The sequence below is a fragment of the Melanerpes formicivorus genome, unplaced genomic scaffold, assembly GCF_026170545.1.
Source record: "Melanerpes formicivorus ecotype bairdi unplaced genomic scaffold, bMelFor1.0.p_v2 SCAF_87, whole genome shotgun sequence".
Classification (NCBI taxonomy): Eukaryota; Metazoa; Chordata; class Aves; order Piciformes; family Picidae; genus Melanerpes; species Melanerpes formicivorus.
Genome location: NW_027142439.1, coordinates 1,231,946 through 1,251,075, shown reverse-complemented (window position 1 = coordinate 1,251,075; position 19,130 = coordinate 1,231,946). Strand labels below are relative to the sequence as shown.

Here is a 19,130-nt window from a genome sequence, read left to right as displayed (position 1 = left end):
TTGTGGGTGCCATGGACAGTGGCACTGAGTGCACCCTCAGCAGGTTTGCTGATGACACCAAGCTGTGTGGTGCAGCAGACAGGCTGGAGGGAAGGGAGGCCATCCAGAGGGAGCTGGACAGGCTGGAGAGGTGGGCACAAGCCAACCTCAGGAGGTTCAACAAGACCAAGGGCAGGGTCCTGCAGCTGGGTGGAGGCAATCCCAGGCACAAATCCAGGCTGGGCAGGGACTGGCTGGAAAGCAGCCCTGAGGAGAGAGACTTGGGGGTGCCGAGGGAGGAGAAGCTCACCAGGAGCTCTCAGTGTGCACTTGCAGCCCACAAAGCCAATCAGATCCTGGGCTGCAGCAGGAGAAGTGTGGCCAGCAGGGCAAGGGAGGTGATTCTCCCCCTCTGCTCAGCTCTGCTGAGACCCCACCTGGAGTCCTGCCTCCAGTTCTGGAGCCCCTATTGCAAGAGGGATCTGGAGGTGCTGGAAGGTGTCCAGAGCAGGGCCAGGAGGATGAGCAGAGGGCTGGAGCACCTCTCCTGTGAGGACAGACTGAAGGAGTTGGGGCTGTTCAGTCTGGAGAAGAGAAGGCTCCCAGGTGACCTCATTGTGGCCTTCCAGGATCTGAAGGGGGCTACAGGAAGGCTGGGGAGGGACTGCTGAGGATCTCAGGGAGTGCTAGGACTAGGGGGAATGGAATGAAGCTGGAGGTGAGGAGGAAGTTCTTCCCCATGAGAGTGGTAAAGCCCTGGAATGGGTTGTCCAGGGAGGTGGTTGAGGCCCTGTCCCTGGAGGTGCGGCCATCAAGCCAGTTCCTTATCCATCTAGTGGTCACCCATCACACCCATGTGTCACCAGCCTGGAGCCCAGGCTGTGGTGTGGGACAGTGTTGAAGGCTTTGCTCAGCTCCAGGTAAACGACATCAGTTGCTCTCCCCTCAGCTATTGATGTTGTCACCTGCTCATAGAAGGCCACCAGGTTGGTCAGGCAGGATTTGCCCTTGGTGAAGCCATGCTGAGTGTTCCCAATCACCTCTTCACTATTCTTCTGAGCCAGCAGTGCCTCCAGGAGGATCTGCTCCATGATCTTTCTGGGCACAGAGGTGAGACTGCCTGGCCTGCAGTTCCCTGGTTCCTCCTTCTTACCCTTTTTGCCAATGGGGGCAATGTTTCCCCCTTTCCAGTCTGTGGGGACTGCCCCAGGCTGCCAGGACTTTTGAAATATAATAGAGAGGGGTTTAGCAAGCTCATTCTGAAGCAAGGCTGTGAGGCCCACTTTGCAGGTGACTTCTGTGTAAGAGTGTGGTTTTCTGTTTTAACAGTTCAGATAGACTTTGTTAGGAAATGCAAGCAAGCTGGGCTGCTGGATGACATCTTTGAAGAGATGCTGGACACCCTTCACCTGGCACAGGAAAAACTGATGGATGACAACACTTCAGAAACAGGTATGGAGATGGGGCACCTAGCTCTCAGAGCAGGAATGCTGATCTGAGTGCCAGGCACTTGGCTGTGGGTCACTTTTGTAGGCCACAGCCTCATCCAGCCTGGGCTTAAACACCTCCAGGGCTGGGGCCTCAACCACCTCCCTGGACAACCCATTCCAGGGCTTCACCACTTTCATGGGGAAGAACTTCCTCCTCATGTCCAGCCTGAAGCTCCCCACCTACAGCTTCATTCATATCAGGTAGTGATAGGATTTAATTCATATCAGGTAGTGCTAGGACTAGGGGGAATGGAATGAAGCTGGAGGTGGGGAGATTGAGGCTGGAGGTGAGGAGGAAGTTCTTCCCCATGAGAGTGGTGATTGTCCAGGGAAGTAGTTGAGGCCCCATCCCTGGAGGTGTTTAAGCCCAGGCTGGATGAGGCTGTGGCCAGGCTGATGTAGTGTGGGGTGTCCCTGCCCATGGCAGGGGGGTTGGAACTGGATGATCCTTGTGGTCCCTTCCAACCCTGACTGATACTATGATTCCATTCCCCCTAGTCCTATTATTCCCTGAGATCCTGAGCAGTCCCTCCTCAGCCTTCCTGTAGCCCCCTTCAGATCCTGGAAGGCCACAATGAGGTCACCTGGGAGCCTTCTCTTCTCCAGACTGAACAGCCCCAACTCCTTCAGCCTGTCCTTAGCCTGACCTCTTCTCCCAGGCACTGGAGAGAGGTCCTGAAGAAAACTCTGAGGTTTTATTTGTATCCTTAAGTCTCAAGAGATCTTTTCCAGCCTGGTTAATTCTGTGTGCTGAAAGTGATTACTGTTTTGCAGTTCTTCAGAGGTTGATGTTAACACAAGGGTTCTGTAAACCTTTGCTCTTGAGTATTTCAAGTCCAATTCCTTTTCCTGCAGAGTATGAGGAGACAGTGACGTCGCTCTTCGACTGCGGCCTCTTTGAGAACATCCTCACCAATGTTCATTCAGGTAGGTCAGAGCAGCCCCAAAGCACTGCCAGCTGGATTGTGATAGCATGACTGTGGAAAATGGATGTTCCAAGGAGGTTTCTTTTTGCTCAGCATCATGTAAACAATCGAGTTAAAGCCGTTCCTGCCTGGATCTCTAGAAGTGCAGAGTGTCAGATCTGGCTGACCTGAACGGGGAGGCAAGTCACAGCTACACAGCTTTAGCAGACCAAAAGGCCTCTGCCCCAGAGAGCAGGAACTTCCCTCTCCACGAGGGTGCTCTGCTCTCCCGTTTCTGCAGGCTGTTTCCTGCTCTCCACAGCCTCCCTTTGGCAGTTTGCCTGCAGCACAGCTTTGCTGCTGTCTGCTGAACGCCGTTCAGGCCAGATGCTGTGTTTCAATTAAGAGCATTAAGCACTCTGAGCAGAGCTTACCTGGACCGAGGGACAGTTGTGGAGTGCTTTGGAAAGCAAGCTGAGCATGCTTGGGGTGAAATGGAAATGAAGGCAGGAGCAGTTACAGTATCACAGTAACACCAAGGTTGGAAGAGACCTCGAGGATCATTGAGTCCAACCTGTCACCACAGACCTCATGACTAGACCATGGCACCAAGTGCCACATCAAGTGCCACATCCAGTCCCCTCTTGAACACCTCCAGGGACGGTGACTCCACCACCTCCCTGGACAGCACATCCCAATGACTAATGATTCTCTCAGTGAAGAACCTTCTCCTCACCTTCCTTCTCCTCACCTTCCTTCTCCTCACCTTCCTTCTCCTCACCTTCCTTCTCCTCACCTTCCTTCTCCTCACCTTCCTTCTCCTCACCTTCCTTCTCCTCACCTTCCTTCTCCTCACCTTCCTTCTCCTCACCTTCCTTCTCCTCACCTTCCTTCTCCTCACCTTCCTTCTCCTCACCTTCCTTCTCCTCACCTTCCTTCTCCTCACCTTCCTTCTCCTCACCTTCCTTCTCCTCACCTTCCTTCTCCTCACCTTCCTTCTCCTCACCTTCCTTCTCCTCACCTTCCTTCTCCTCACCTTCCTTCTCCTCACCTTCCTTCTCCTCACCTTCCTTCTCCTCACCTTCCTTCTCCTCACCTTCCTTCTCCTCACCTTCCTTCTCCTCACCTTCCTTCTCCTCACCTTCCTTCTCCTCACCTTCCTTCTCCTCACCTTCCTTCTCCTCACCTTCCTTCTCCTCACCTTCCTTCTCCTCACCTTCCTTCTCCTCACCTTCCTTCTCCTCACCTTCCTTCTCCTCACCTTCCTTCTCCTCACCTTCCTTCTCCTCACCTTCCTTCTCCTCACCTTCCTTCTCCTCACCTTCCTTCTCCTCACCTTCCTTCTCCTCACCTTCCTTCTCCTCACCTTCCTTCTCCTCACCTTCCTTCTCCTCACCTTCCTTCTCCTCACCTTCCTTCTCCTCACCTTCCTTCTCCTCACCTTCCTTCTCCTCACCTTCCTTCTCCTCACCTCCTTAGGAGCAGCAGTGTGGAAAGAGGCTCTGGGGCTTGGACCCCTTTCTCAGCTGCTATAAACAAGGTGAATGCTAAGACGGAATGGGAAATGAGGGAGACTTGCCCAACAGCAACCTTGCTCTGACTTCTGATTTACTTTGTCCCTGTGAAAAGGGAAATGGGTTTTAATTAGCTGATGCTGAGGTTCTTCTTTTCTGACACCATTGGCCTGCTTTCAATGGCAAGGTCAGCAACAGAAACACCTCAAGGTTGCTTCCCAAACTGCTCCAAGAGGAGGAGCCTTTCAAATGAGCCTGTGCAAAGGAAATGAAACCCGTGCTGGTTACAAGTGGCGCTGCAGGGGGAGGGGGGAAGGAAATTAACCACCTTTTTTCTGCCACCTGTAGGTCACCCTGTTATGAAGGAGAGAGAGCAACCAGGAGAGTTATAAAAACAAACTCGGATTTTATTTACCTTTAGATCTGTAATAAAAACTACAAATTTGGTTGGTGGTTGAGAAATTCTGTTACAGCTGGGCAGGTGAGAGATGACCTGGAGTAGTACAGCAGGTGGAAAGATGAACCAAAACTCCCTGGGCACTCAATGTAGGGAAGGCAAAAAGTCTCCCCGGGGACCCAGCACTGTACTCCCCAAAAGCTGTTTTGCAGAGGGCTGAGATTTCTCTTTACGTTCCCGTGTCAGCAGGGAGATTGCTCCTGCCTGCTGGAAACTGCTCCCACGTGGAGTGAGAGCGCAAAAGCAATGGGGTCAAACCCTCTGCAGTACTCTGGTTTTCCCTTCCCAGTCGAGTTTGAAGGCCTTTGACACCGTCCCCCACAGCAAACTGCTGGCTAAGCTGTCAGCCCGTGGATTGGACCACTACACTCTGTGCTGGGTTAGGAACTGGCTGGAGGCTGAGCCCAGAGAGTGGTGGTGAATGGTGCCACAGCCAGCTGGCAGCCAGGCACCAGTGGTGTGCCCCAGGGATCAGTGCTGGGCCCTGTGCTCTTCAACATATTCGTTGATGATCTGGATGAAGGGGTAGAGTCAGTCATCAGCAAGTTTGCAGATGACACAGAGTTAGGGGCAGATGTTGGTCAGTTAGAGGGCAGAAAGGCTCTGCAGAGGGACCTCGACTGACTGGACAGATGGGCAGAGGCCAACAGGATGGCATTCAACAAGTCCAAGTGCCAGGTGCTGCACTTTGGCTACGGCAACCCCATGCAGAGCTACAGGCTGGGGGGCAGAGTGGCTGAGAGCTGCCAAACAGAGAGGGACCTGGGGGTGCTGATCGACAGCCACCTGAATATAAGCCAACAGTGTGCCCAGGTGGCCAGGAGGGCCAATGGCATCCTGGCCTGCATCAGGAATAGTGTGGCCAGCAGGAGCAGGGAGGTCATTGTGCCCCTGGACTCAGCACTGGTTAGGCCACACCTTGAGTCCGGTGTCCAGTTCTGGGCCCCTCAGTTTAAGAAGGACATTGAGAGACTTGAAGGTGTCCAGAGAAGGGCAACAAGGCTGGGGAGAGGCCTTGAGCACAGCCCTGTGAGGAGAGGCTGAGGGAGCTGGGTGTTGCTTAGCCTGGAGAAGCAGAGGCTCAGGGGAGACCTCATTGCTCTCTACAACTACCTGAAGGGAGGTTGTAGCCAGGAAGGGGTTGGGTCTCTTCTCCCAGGCAACCAGCACCAGAACAAGAGGACACAGTCTCAAGCTGCGCCAGGGGAGGTTTAGACTCGAGGTGAGGAGGAAGTTCTTCACCCAGCGAGTCATTCGTCATTGGGATGTGCTGCCCAGGGAGGTGGTGGAGTCCCCATCCCTGGAGGCGTTCAAGGGGAGATTGGACGTGGCACTTGGTGCCATGGTCTAGGCATGGGGTCTGTGTTGATAGGTTGGACTCGATGATCCTCGAGGTCCTTTCCAACCTAAGTGATACTGTGTGATCACAGTCATTAGAGAGCACTTCAAGCCGACAAAAGAGACAAAGGTGATCTTTCTGGCTGGCCTCCTTTCCTGCCTCTCAGCATGGGGCTTTGCCTTACTGCACCTGGCGTCAGCATGCAGCTTGGGACAGGGCAGGGGCACCGCTGTCTGCCGATGCGGCTGGGGAGGAGGTGTCTGATTGAATCTGCCCCCATCCCCCTGGTGCCCACAGTCATAACTTGACTGGGCTCCTTGAAGGGGTGGGCAGTCACCTCTTGCCTCCAAACTTAAAAGGGGTACAGTCCCAGTGAGGTTTCATGCTCGTTGTCAGTCATCATTTCCCAGACTGCACTCAAGAACAATCTTAACCTAGGACTTTGTGTGGAAGAGAAGAGAAGGGAAGGGAAGGGAAGGGAAGGGAAGGGAAGGGAAGGGAAGGGAAGGGAAGGGAAGGGGAAGGGAAGGGAAGGGAAGGGAAGGGAAGGGAAGGGAAGAGAAGAGAAGAGAAGAGAGGAGAGAAGAGAGGAGAAGAGAGGAGAAGAGAAGAGAAGAGAAGAGAAGAGAAGAGAAGAGAGAAGAGAAGAGAGAAGAGAGAAGAGAAGAGAGAAGAGAAGAGAGAAGAGAAGAGAGAAGAGAAGAGAGAAGAGAAGAGAGAAGAGAAGAGAGAAGAGAAGAGAGAAGAGAAGAGAGAAGAGAAGAGAGAAGAGAGAGAGAGAAGAGAAGAGAGAAGAGAAGAGAGAAGAGAAGAGAGAAGAGAAGAGAGAAGAGAAGAGAAGAGAAGAGAGAAGAGAAGATGGAATAGAATGGAATAGACTGGAATAGACCAGACCAGGTTGGAAGAGACCTTCAAGATCATCGTGTCCAACCTAGCATCCAACACCACCCAACCAACTAACCCATGGCACCAAGCACCCCATCAAGTCTCCTCCTCAACACCTCCAGTGATGGTGACTCCACCATCTCCCTGGGCAGCCCATTCCAATGGGCAATCACTCTCTCTGTGTAGCACTTCCTCCTCACCTCCAGCCTGAACCTCCCCTGGCGCAGCCTGAGACTGTGTCCTCTTGTTCTGGTGCTGGCTGCCTGGGAGAAGAGACCAACCTCTGCCTGTCTCCAGCCTCCCTTCAGGTAGTTGTAGAGAGCAATAAGGTCACCCCTGAGCCTCCTCTTCTCCAGGCTAAGCAGCCCCAGCTCCCTCAGCCTCTCCTCACAGGGCTGTGTTCCAAACCCCTCACCAACTTCGTTGCCCTTCTCTGGACACCTTCCAGCAAGTCAACCTCCTTCCTAACCTGAGGGGCCCAGAACTGGACACAGGACTCGAGGTGTGGCCTAACCAGTGCAGTGTACAGGGGCCAAGACAGTGCCCATCACCATCCCACACAGCAGCATCCCCCAAACTCTTCATCCCCACTTCAATCCTGGCCGAGCAACACTTGCTCTGAGTGCTCTGCCTGAAGTCACAGACATTCAGGGTCAGTGGTGGTGGTCTGCATCGCCCCCTTGTGATGCAAATTCATCTCGCTCTTCAGGCTGAATCTTCAGTGCCTTAGCTTCTGACTCTGTTGCTACCCACAGAGCTTCAAGGTGGTCTCTGTTCTGTAAGGAGACAAAGAGCTGGCCTCGGAGAAACCAGGCTTCACACTTAGGAAGTGGAGACTAGCCACCCAACACTTCATGCAGTGTGTTGCCTCATTCCCACCTGAGGCTCCTCAGGCTTGTAAGCCTCTAGGGTTTGCCAGCATCATGGGCACAATGCCAGTGGATGGTGACTTCATGAGTGCAGGTTGGTTCACCTCTCTTTGTGGTAGGGAGTTACTGCTTTGTGCATCTGGTGCATGGCCAGTACCCATTACTGGTTCCATGGGACAAAATGCTTGGATTTGGGGGGTTCCATATGCTCCCCACCAGCTGCTGACAGTGACAACTGCTGGTGCCAGCCATGTGTCCCAGCTGTCCCTTGAGACAGCAGCGTGTCTTTCAATCAGACCATTGCTCCACTCGACTGCACCATGAGCCTGAGGCTACCACAGGGCTATGCAACACCCTTTAATTCCTTCTTCTTGTGCCCAGTCTTGCACTGTGGGTGCTGTGAAGTGATTCATTGTCACTCTGGATACAACCAGGCATAGGTAGGATACTGAACCATTGCTTCAGAGCTCCTGTGGCAGGACTGGTAGCCATGGCCATGTGTAACCCTGAAACTTGCTGCCAGAATGTAGCTTTCCCATGAGAGGGTTTCAAAGGGCCGATATAAGTTGCCACATACTCCAGTCTTGTGTCTGGTATGTTGGGCTGGGGCTTGATGGGGGTGGCTGGCCTTAAGCCTTACAGAATAGAATAGAATTAACCAGCTTGGGTAAGGCCTCAGAGATCATCAAGTCCAACATCTTCACCCAGCACCATCTAATCAACTAAACCATGGCACCAAGCACCCCATCCAGGCTCTTCCTAAACACCTCCAGTGATGGTGACTCCACCACCTCCCTGGGCAGCACATTCCAGTGGGCAATCTCTCTCTCTTGTATAGAACTTCTTCCTAACCTCCAGCCTAAACCTCCCCTGGCACAGCTTGAGACTGTGTCCTCTTGTTCTGGTCGTGGTTGCCTGGGAGAAGAGACCAACCCCCACCTGGCTACAACCTCTCTTCAGGGAGTTGTAGAGAGCAAGAAGGTCTCCCCTGAGCCTCCTCTTCTCCAGGCTAAGCAACCCCAGCTCCCTCAGCCTCTCCTCACAGGGCTGTGCTCCAAACCCCTCCCCAGCTTTGTTGCCCTTCTCTGGACACCTTCCAGCAAGTCAACCTCCTTCCTAAACTGAGGGGCCCAGAACTGGACACAGGACTCGAGGTGTGGCCTGAGCAGTGCTGAGTCCAGGGCAGAATGACCTCCCTGCTCCTGCTGGCCACACTCTTCCTGATACAGGCCAGGATCCCACCCACAGCCCCCACCTGCACACAGCCCCCACCTGCACACACAACAGCAGCAGCGTTGGGGTTTCTGCACCAAGGAGCTGCAGCAGGAGGGAGGCAGAAGTCCAAAGGAGGCGGCGGCTGCTGCGGCTGCTGCTCCTCCTGCTGCTGCTGCTGCTCTTTTGACCTGTTGGTTTTCTGTGGTGTGTTTTGGGGCTGGGCTGTTTCCAGTCCCAGTTCAGGTTGTGTTATGGTTTGAGGCTAGATGCCTTGAAGGAGCACAGAGTGAAAGACCCCCAGGAGGTCCAGAAGGGTTGAGAGGAGGCCTGGAAAGCGTAGATTGTTTATTCTGCCCCACGATTCAGCTCTCCCTTCATCAGCAAGCTATACTCTTGTCTGGCTCTCTGTTGCCTCTCCTCCCGGGAAGGCCTGAGTGCTTATCAGGCGTGGGGGAGGATTTTGGGTCTCACTGTGACCTTGAGAGGCCAGGGTGGTTTTACAGACACAATCTTGGCCTTGTGAGGTTTAATGTAGGGGATGTATTGGTGGTGGAGGGAGGAGAACAGAGCACTAAGGCCTTGAGTATTCAGGCATGGATGGGAGGGGAGGTTTTTCTTGGTGTGTAGCAGACAGTGTGGATTTCTGTAGTATCACAGTATCAGTACAGTGTATACACTGTGCCTTCTATTTCATAGTATCATAGTACCAGTAGTATCAGGGTTGGAAGGGACCACAAGGATCATCCATTTCCAACCCCCCTGCCATGGGCAGGGACACCCCACACTACATCAGCCTGGCCACAGCCTCATCCAGCCTGGCCTGAAACACCTCCAGGGACAGGGGCCCCAACCACCTCCCTGGACAACCCATTCCAGGGCTTCACCACTCTCATGGGGAAGAACTTCCTCCTCCCCTCCAGCCTCAATCTCCCCACCTCCAGCTTCATTCCATTCCCCCTAGTCCTATCACTGCCTGAGAGCCTGAGCAGTCCCTCCCCAGCCTTCCTGTAGCCCCCTTCAGATCCTGGAAGGCCACAATGAGGTCACCTGGGAGCCTTCTCTTCTGCAGACTGAACAGCCCCAACTCCTTCAGTCTGGCCTCACAGGAGAGGTGCTCCAGCCCTCTGCTCATCCTCCTGGCCCTGCTCTGGACACCTTCCAGCACCTCCACATCCCTCTTGGAATAGGGGCTCCAGACCTGGAGGCAGTACTCCAGGTGGGGTCTCAGCAGAGCTGAGCAGAGGGGGAGAGTCACCTCCCTTGCCCTGCTGGCCACACTTCTCCTGATGCAGCCCAGTGTGTATTCTGGAGGGATACATTCTGTGTTCTCTCTATAATTTTGAACACAAGTCTGTATTTCACTCCCATTCTGTGAGAGCATTTTCTTTTGCTCCCTGGGCTGGGGGTGGGGATGTTGTGGTATAACAAGATGCTGTCTTGCTCCTTAAACCAAGACAGGATGGCTCAGGCTCTGCAGTTCAGAATGAAGAGGAGTAAATGGCTGGAGTTACTTTCCCCACTCCACCCATCGCAACCTTGGAGCTCTCCTTCAATGTCTTCCCTCCCACACAGAAAGCAAACAGCACATTCAGGTTTGGGAGAGGGAAAAACAACCAAGACTTTTGTTTTTTAACTCAAACTCTTGTGGTCCCACCCCACTGTGAGGGAAAACTTGTTCACTACCCTGCTTGGAGGTCACAGACACCTCTTGTGTTCTGTGACCAAGGCAAGTGCTTCATTTAAACCTTGCCGTTAGCAGTGCAAGGTTGTGGTAATGCTTCTGGATTCTAGCAAGGCCTTTGAGTGAGTTCCCAGCAACAGTCTGTGACATGTGGAAGGTGAATGCAGCAAAGGGAAGCAGAAACACAGGCAGGCAGGGGGGGGTACCTCAGGCAGGGGGGTTAACCTCATTTGTAAAGGACAGGATGTGCTGTCAAAACATGTCTTAGCCTGGAGAAGAGGAGGCTCAGGGGAGACCTCCTTGCTCTCTACAACTACCTGAAGGGAGGTTGTAGCCAGGTGGGGGTTGGTCTCTTCTCCCAGGCAACCAGCACCAGAACAAGAGGACACAGTCTCAAGCTGTGCCAGGGGAGGTTCAGGCTGGAGGTGATGAGAAAGTTCTTCACAGAAAGAGTCATTGGCCACTGGGATGTGCTGCCCAGGGAGGTGGTGGAGTCCCCATCCCTGGAGGTGTTCAAGAGGGGACTGGATGTGGCACATGGAGCCATGGCTTAGTTGTCAGGAGGTGTTAGGTATTAGGTAATAGGTTGGACTTGATGATCCTGTGTGACCTGTGCTGGATTCTATGCTCCTGCTCTGGCAGGGGGCTTGGACTGGGAGATCTGCAGAGGTCCTTTCCAACCCCTAACATCCTGTGAGCTGTGATCCCTGAGGTCTTTTCCAACCTGGTTGATTCTATGACTGTCACATCTGCTGCGATGGTTTCCATGGACCCTGGCCAGGCTGATCTAGTGTGGGGTGTCCCTGCCCATGGCAGGGGGGTTGGAACTGGATGATCCTTGTGGTCCCTTCCAACCCTGAATGATACTCTGATACTGTGCTACTGTCAGCTCACAGTACCTGGCTGAACAGAGTGTGCAGCTCTACTGCTTGTGTTTTCTTTTGACTCTCTGATACTTCACCTGGTCTCCTTCCCACAGCACACAGCTCATCTCTTCAGGAGGAGACCAAACATACAAGGGTGTAAAACTAGAGAATAGGTAGTGCTAGGACTAGGGGGAATGGAATGAAGCTGGAGGTGGGGAGATTGAGGCTGGAGGTGAGGAGGAAGTTCTTCCCCATGAGAGTGGTGAAGCCCTGGAAGGGGTTGTCCAGGGAGGTGGTTGGGGCCCTGTCCCTGGAGGTGTTTTAAGCCCAGGCTGGCTGAGGCTCTGGCCAGGCTGATGTAGTGTGGGGTGTCCCTGCCCATGGCAGGGGGGTTGGAACTGGATGATCCTTGTGGTCCCTTCCAACCCTGACTGATACTGTGATACTGATGCTATGATACTAAAGACTTTCCCTCAGAAAGGCAGAGCTGTTCTGTGGGTTAAAGTAAAGCAGTGGTAGCCTCTGCAGCGTTCATCAGGATGTAAGCTGCCTTTTGAATTGCTAATAGTTGCATATGAATAAAAGCTTTTGTCCCTTTCCTCTTTCCTAATAGGAGCAGAGCTGAAAATCCAGGAGCTTCTGGAAAGCAGGAAAAGTCTGGATAACAAGATTGAGCTCCTGCAGGACTTGAAGGAGGTCGTCCTTCCCCCCCCAGAGAGCAGTGCCAGTACATCCAGCACCGTGTCTGAGTAACCCTCCCTGGAACGGTGTCAGTGTCTTCTCATGATAGGAACCATAGAGCACAGCTGGTTGGTGTCTGCACTAATTCCTCTCCTCCCCTGCCATGATAAGGACACGAGCAAGGACTGGGTGTTCTACTCCTTTTTATACCTCACAGTTGCAATAATTGTAAGTTGTCCCTTCAGCTTGAATCATGGATCAGTGAGTCTCCTACCCCACCTGGGGCTTCTTCCTTTTAATGCTCAGCAAGACTTCGTTCTCCAAGGCCAAGGGAGCGTGAACTGCCACAGAACACTTCCCACAGCCAGTTTAACCATGGGAGCACCTTCCTGACTGGCTGCTGGCTGCTTCACTGTCTCCAGTGGTGGCTTAAGGACCACACTGCTGCTTTGGCTTTCCAAAGAGGATAAATTAGCAGAGCTTGCACTTAAATCAGAAGGCTCCTGAAGCATGACCAGGAATGTCTTCTGGTGGTGGTGGTCCCTGAGTGACTGCTTCAGGGATCACTTAGTTCTGCTGCAGTGGCAGTGATGAGACAGTGTTGGCAGGCAGACCAGACATGGTTGAGCATCATGCTCCAGACAACATGTAAAATGGATCAAGCAGTGGACTGTGTCTTCCTTACTCCATTAAGACATGATAATGATTCCACTCCCCTGTGTTTTGTCTTAGCAAAACTGTTTGAATACCAAGAGAAGCAAGCATTGTTTAGCTACCAAAGGGTAACTCACCCAAATACATCACTTTCTTAAAACCCTCTTCTTTGCTGCTGCTCACTGGCAGCACTGGTGCACAGGGCAGGGTGGAGGAGGGAGTGTGCTGTCACACAGAGTGTTAGAGGGTGGAAGGCACCTCCAGAGATCACTGGGTCCCATCCCCCCTGCCACAACCAGGATCACCCAGGGTAGGCTGCACAGGAATACAGCCAGGTGGGGTTTGAAACTCTCCAGAGAAGGAGACTCCACAGCCCCACTGTGCAGCCTGCTCCAGGGCTCTGTCACCCTCACTGTAAGGAAGTTTCTCCTCATGTTGAGCTGAAACCTTCTGTGTTCAAGCTTGCATCCATTGTGCCCTGTCTTATCACTGTGCATCACTGAAAACAGCTGGGCCCCCTCCACGTGACACCCACCCCTCAGGTGATCCCCTCTCAGGCTTCTCAAGACCAAGCAGCCCCAGGGTTCTCAGCCTCTCTTCATAGGGGAGGTGCTCAAGCTCCCTCATCATCCTTGTGGCTCTCTGTTGGACTCTCTCTAGCAGATCCCTGTCTCTCTTGAACTGGGGAGCCCCAAACTGGAAACAGTACTCCAGGTACTCATCAATACTCACCATACTCACCAGGGCAGAGCAGAGGGGGAGAAGAACCTCCCTAGAGCTGCTGCACACACTTGTCTTGATGCACCCCAGGATACCATTGGCTCTCTTGGCCACAGGGGCACAGTGTTGTCCCATGGAGAACTTGCTGCCCACCAGCACTCCAAGGTCTTTGTGGAGCTGCTTTCCAGGAGGGCAGCCCCTAGCCTGTCCTGGTGCCTGCTGTTATTCCTCCCCAGATGCAGGACCCTGCACTTGTCCTTATTGAACTTCATGAGGTTTGCCTGCAGCCAGCTCTCAGCCTGTCCAGGTCTCACTGGATGGCAGCACAGCCTATGGGGTGTCAGCCACCCCCCAGGTTTGTATCATCAGCAAGCTTGCTGAGGCTACACTCAATCCCCTCATCCAGATTGCTGATAAAGACACTGAACAAAACTGGACCCAGTGCTGATCCCTGGGGAACACCACTAGGCCACAGGCCTCCAAGGTCTCTGTGCCACTGCTGACAACCCTCTGACAACCCTCTGACAATCCCACTGCTGCCAACCCTCTGAACTCTGCTGTGGAGCCACTTTTCAACCCACCTCACTGACCAGCCCTCTGTGCCACATCTCCTGAGCTCTTCCACGAGGCTGTTATGGGAGACAGTATCAAAAGCCTCACTGAAGGTAAGCTATATGGCAGCCACTGCTCTGCTGGGCATAGTTACATGGAAGGTGATCAGCTCAGTCACACAAGATCTCCCCTTGGTAAATCCATGTTGGCTACTCCTGATAACCCTCTTTTATGGTTACAGAGGAGCTGCTGCATCACCTTTCCACCATTTACCACACCTTGCCTCAGCCATTCTCCTAATCACCATCAGACCCAGCTCATGACAGGGTGCAGCCCCACCCTCTCAAAGCAGCTGTACTCTCCCTGGCTATCCATAGCTAGAGATTGTCCTGTGTGAAGGTGGAGATAAGCAAGCCCTGAACAACAGCATCACAGTATCACTAAGGTTGGAAGAGACCTCAAGCTCCCAGAACAGAAGATCTTGGGGCAGAGCTGTTAGCTTTGCCCACAGAACACAACACTGGTGTTTTTACCTGCTTATACAGCTCAGGCCTGCTGGCTGTGCAGGACTACAAACACAACCAGTTTTGAGCCAAGGACTCACATGCCACTCAGTCATTCAGCCTAGAAAACTCCCACCTAGACCAAAAGTGTATGGACATGGAGCATGGATTATCCTGTTGTGAGGGGACAAAGAAGTGCAACTCTGCTGGCATGGGAAAGACATGGAAGCTCACATGAGCTCTGATTCTGTGCAGCAACAAGCTGAAAAGCTTCAGAGAAGCTTTGAGGACAAGTCCTGAACATTTCTGTTCAGGCATCCCTGCCAAGCTAGACCTTTGGCCCAGAGCTTGCAACAGAAGCCAGGCTGTTGATCAGAAACATTGATGACAGGTTTGGAAGTGTTTTGGCAGACTATCCCAGACTGAACTCCTAATGCTGTGCTCCCTGGCCTCAATCAACAAGACAAAAATCCAGGCTTTGCCAGACTTAGAGACCAAATTAGAGCTGCAGTTAAACCTAAGGTGCAAGCCTGAAGCTGCAGGTTCTCTGCTGTAGAACCAACACAAGCAGCAGGTGTGTATGGCTGTACTGACCTGCTGCAAGGCTGCAGTCACACAGGGATGGCTTAGTGAAAGAAACCCAAATCCACAGATGGTAGAGACCAGGGTCTAAATCTCTGCCTGAACACAGATTTGTTCTTTCCTGGAAGTGAGGAGCAGTGTGGCCAGCAGCAGCACAGTATCACCAAGGCTGGAAGAGACCTCAGAGATCATCAAGTCCAACCTGTCACCCAACACCTCATGACTAGACCATGGCACCAAGTGCCACATCCAATCCCCTCTTGAACACCACCAGGGATGGTGACTCCACCACCTCCCTGGGCAGCACATTCCAATGGTGAACAACTCTCATTCTGCTCCTGTACACTGCACTGGTTAGGCCACACCTTGAGTCCTCTGTCCAGTTGTGGGCCCCTCAGTTTAGGAAAGATGTTGAGATGCTGGAAGGTGTCCAGAGAAGGGCAACAAAGTTGGTGAGGGGCTTGGAACACAGCCCTGTGAGGAGAGGCTGAGGGAGCTGGGGTTGCTTAGCCTGGAGAAGAGGAGACTCAGGGGTGACCTCATTGCTCTCTACAACTCCCTGAAGGGAGGTTGCAGACAGGCAGAGGTTGGTCTCTTCTCCCAGGCAGCCAGCACCAGAACAAGAGGACACAGTCTCAAGCTGTGCCAGGGGAAGTTTAGGCTCTAGGTGAGGAGAAAGTTCTTCCCAGCAAGAGAGATTGGCCATTGGGATGTGCTGCCCAGGGAGGTGGTGGAGTCACCATCCCTGGAGGTGTTCCAGAGGGGACTGGACGTGGCACTTGAAGCCATGGTTTAGTTAGTCCTGAGGTGTTGGGTGCTAGGTTGGACTTGATGATCTCTGAGGTCTTTTCCAACCTTATTGATTCTATGATCTCAAAGGTCTCTTCCAGCCTGGTCTATTCTATATTCTATTAAGCCCATGGCTGTTTGTCAAGCCCAGTGAAATGAGCAAGGCTCAGTAATACATGACCTGTAGGGCTGGGTTGGTCTTGGCTTTGTTTTTTGGTGGGTGGGTGGTTGTTTGGTTCTTATGAAGCACCTTGCACGCTGTGGTCGACATCTGCAGCCTGTGACCTTCTCAGGAGCCCAAAGAAGTTTGCCAGTGACCAGGTATAAAAAAGTGACATTTATTACATCTGCTTTAAATTCTAACAACACTGAAAAGCTGCACACCCCTCACTCTCAGACCAGGGTATCCCTGCCCCTCCAAGGGAACCAATGGCATCTGCAGTCAGGGGAGAGGGAATTTTCTCCATTAGCCATGGTGAATATGCTTGAACAGATTACACACAGCACATCTTACAACTTAAAGTACAATCAAACACGAAGGTTTACTTCCAATTGGATTTGCTTGCCACCCCTTCCTTCAGAGCCCCTGGCTTAGGCAAGGCTGTGTTCTTTTTGCACACTCTCCTAAGCACTGACTACACTTGGCTAAATTACACACAGCAAATGGCAGGTTTCATTCACAGCCCTGCAACTGCAGTAAGAGATCCATGCCATTTGCCTTCCTACAACCACAGGGGGTTCATGATTTAAGTGACATGATTCAGGGGCTCGGGTCAGACTATTCTCCAACCCCCAGAAGCGAACTGAAAGCATGAACAGGTGGTGCTAGAACCAAGATTTCCTACAGCTAAAAAGACAAGTCCTGGCCCCCAGCTGGTATCCTTTGCACACTGCAGTGCTTCTTCTCTCCACCTTGAATGTGGAGCTGGTTCCCCCATCCAGGTCTGCTACAAGCAAGCTGATGTTCTGCCTCCCATTCTCGCAGCGCTTCGCCCTCCAGCAGACAAGATGTTGGTTTTCACTGCGGCCTTTCCGCATCCTCTGGTAGAGACCAGGTGACACTTGGATTGTGACAGCCCTATTGTACCTGCAGCCCCCACCCCCCCACCCCCCTACCAGCACCTGTAACTTACAGCCTCATCTCAGTTCTTAAAGGCTCCACATTTACTGGCTTTAGCAATGAATTCCTTGAGCAGGGGCCCGTCCATCTGCCAGAACGCTGTGGTTTGCGTCACCTCCGTCAAGTGGTTGACACAAAACTTAAAGCAGAACTCCTCTAAGTCCTAGGCAGAAAAGAAACAAAATGAAATGGAGAAAACACACCTTATTATCCTTGCTTTCAGCACTGACACACACATGCAGCCACAAATTCCTGCCTGTGCTTCACTTCTGGCAGACAACTTGGCAAACCCAATGGCTGTCAACGTTTCTCCCCACACACACACACACACACACAGAGGGAAGAATTCTGCCCGTGCCAGATGGTTACCAGGGGGGAAAGTAATCACAATGGGTTCCTACTGCACAGCTGCAGACACAAACAGGCAGCTGTTCTGAGCAATACATACAGAGGAAGGGTTTCCACTTGAGTTTCAGCTGCATTCACTGACGGCTATGAGCACCCAAGACAAGTGATGACACCCTGAAGGCTGTGTGGAGTTAGGAAGTGCAGCTGGTTTGTTCCATAATATAGAATAGAGTAGAGTGGGGTAGAGTAGAGTGGAATAGAATGGAATAGAATGGTATAGAATGGAACAGAGTAGAGTAGAGTAGAGTAGAGTAGAGTAGAATAGAATAGAATAGAATAGACCAGAGCAGGTTGGAAGAGACCTTCAAGATCGTGTCCAACCCATCAACCAATCCAACACCACCTAAACAACTAACCCATGGCACCAAGCACCCCATCAAGTCTCCTCCTGAACACCTCCAGTGATGGTGACTCCACCACCTCCCCAGGCAGCCCATTCCAATGGGCAATCACTCTCTCTGTGTAGAACTTCCTCTTGACCTCCAGCCTGAACCTCCCCTGGTGCAGCCTGAGACTGTGTAAACTCTGTGTGTAAGGCAGCTTGGCTTTCTGCTTAGTTAAGGTCTGAGGCAAAGCCTTGAAGCTGCACATCATCACACTCCATGCAAGTGTGTGCCCACTGGGTAGCTTTAAAGCCAAGCTTAGGCAGAAGGCCTTGCTGTGCATTAGAAACAGGCTCAGTGTTACACACAGTATTGCACAGGGGTCCCCAGAAGGAGTCAGAAAGAAGTGCTGCAGCAGAGTACAGCACAGTAATTGCTGCAGGTATCTGAGCCTGTCTGGCAGTGCTTTCCATGTCAGGATTGGGAAGGCCTCACAGTCATCACTGCACCCCCCCATGATGTCACAGGGAAAGGATGTCCAAACAAACAAGACACAGGCACTGTCAAGCTAAGGTTGACCACAGGATGCTTCCCACTCAGAGTGACTGCTCCCAGCTCCTCTTTCAAGGAGGAAATTTACTTTGTAGTGCAGATCTAAGCTGCCATAAGGAGGCTGCTGCAGCCCTTACAAAACAGCAGCTGCCCTCTCCCTTCTCCTTTCTGTATTCTGTGTTTGTAGGCTAGCCCTGAGGAGAGGGCACAGCCTTCCTCAGCTGCTCAGCAGCACTGCAGCGAAGCACAACCACCTTGCAGAGCTCTTCAAGCCACATGAGGTGTGAGAGACTGATTGATACTCATGCTTTGCACTTCAGGTCAATACTGAGAGCTAGAGCAGCTGTGTGCCAGGGAGAGTTCTTGACACAGCAACAGTATTAAAGACATCCTGGCCTTAAAGGCAGGCATTCTGAAGCTGCAGATCTTGGCTTGTGTGGCATCTGTGCAACAGAAAGAGACAAGCTCATTAGAACTGAACACTGATGGCTTGCTTTGCTCTTTGCTCTGGAGTAACACAACAAACCACTATGGGAAACAGAATTAGATCATACACAGGACAACATTTGGCACTGCTTTATTTGTTTGCTTGCTTTAAATCATATTCCAAGCTCCAGTGCAACAGAAGCATACAACAAACAGCAAGATTGGCCAGGAACTCGGGATGACTTTCAGTCCTGAGTAAGCAAAGGCTGAGTCTGAGCTGCAGGGGAGGCACTCCCAGCAACCTGTATTGGATATTGGCTGCAGTGAATAAAGGCACCAAAGTACATCCAGTTGTTAAGTTGGAATGCTACACTGAGAAGACAGAGCTGACCTAACTGCAGGCACTTCAGTTCAGTCACCAACAGAAAGGCCAGGGGATGGTCAGGTAGGGAAGGTAATTTAAACCTGGTGAAGCAGCTGGTTTTAACTGCTGCCTTCCAGAGGCACAGCCCTTCAAATGAGCTACTGGAGGGGGCACTTGGAAGAAATTCTTCCCAGCAAGAGAGATTGGCCATTGGGATGTGCTGCCCAGGGAGGTGGTGGAGTCACCATCCCTGGAG

The 19,130-nt window shown here is 52.4% G+C and overlaps 2 protein-coding genes across 10 annotated transcripts in view; one reads left to right on the top strand and one right to left on the bottom strand.

The window, feature by feature from the left end:
• The window catches only part of PHF11 (PHD finger protein 11), a 40,970-nt gene extending 28,262 nt beyond the window's left edge, over positions 1-12,708 (top strand). For 6 of the 8 annotated variants that reach the window (XM_068165294.1, XM_068165290.1, XM_068165291.1 and 3 more), the window contains 3 exons: positions 1,309-1,431; positions 2,325-2,396; positions 11,814-12,705. In XM_068165294.1, the coding sequence (XP_068021395.1) occupies positions 1,309-1,431; positions 2,325-2,396; positions 11,814-11,953 (335 nt within the window). In that variant the 3' untranslated portion in view covers positions 11,954-12,705. Of the gene's footprint in view, positions 1-1,308; positions 1,432-2,324; positions 2,397-4,236; positions 4,331-11,813 lie in introns of those variants that run through there. The other 2 variants (XM_068165296.1, XM_068165297.1) reach the window with 2 other exon arrangements.
• A 3,290-nt stretch (positions 12,709-15,998) lies between these two features.
• The window catches only part of RCBTB1 (RCC1 and BTB domain containing protein 1), a 44,817-nt gene continuing 41,685 nt past the window's right edge, over positions 15,999-19,130 (bottom strand). The window contains exons 13-14 of one of the 2 annotated variants that reach the window (XM_068165288.1): positions 16,815-16,964; positions 15,999-16,722 (exon numbers count right to left, since the gene is read on the bottom strand). In XM_068165288.1, coding sequence (XP_068021389.1) covers positions 16,824-16,964 — 141 coding nt within the window. In that variant the 3' untranslated portion in view covers positions 15,999-16,722; positions 16,815-16,823. The other variant, XM_068165289.1, reaches the window with a different exon arrangement.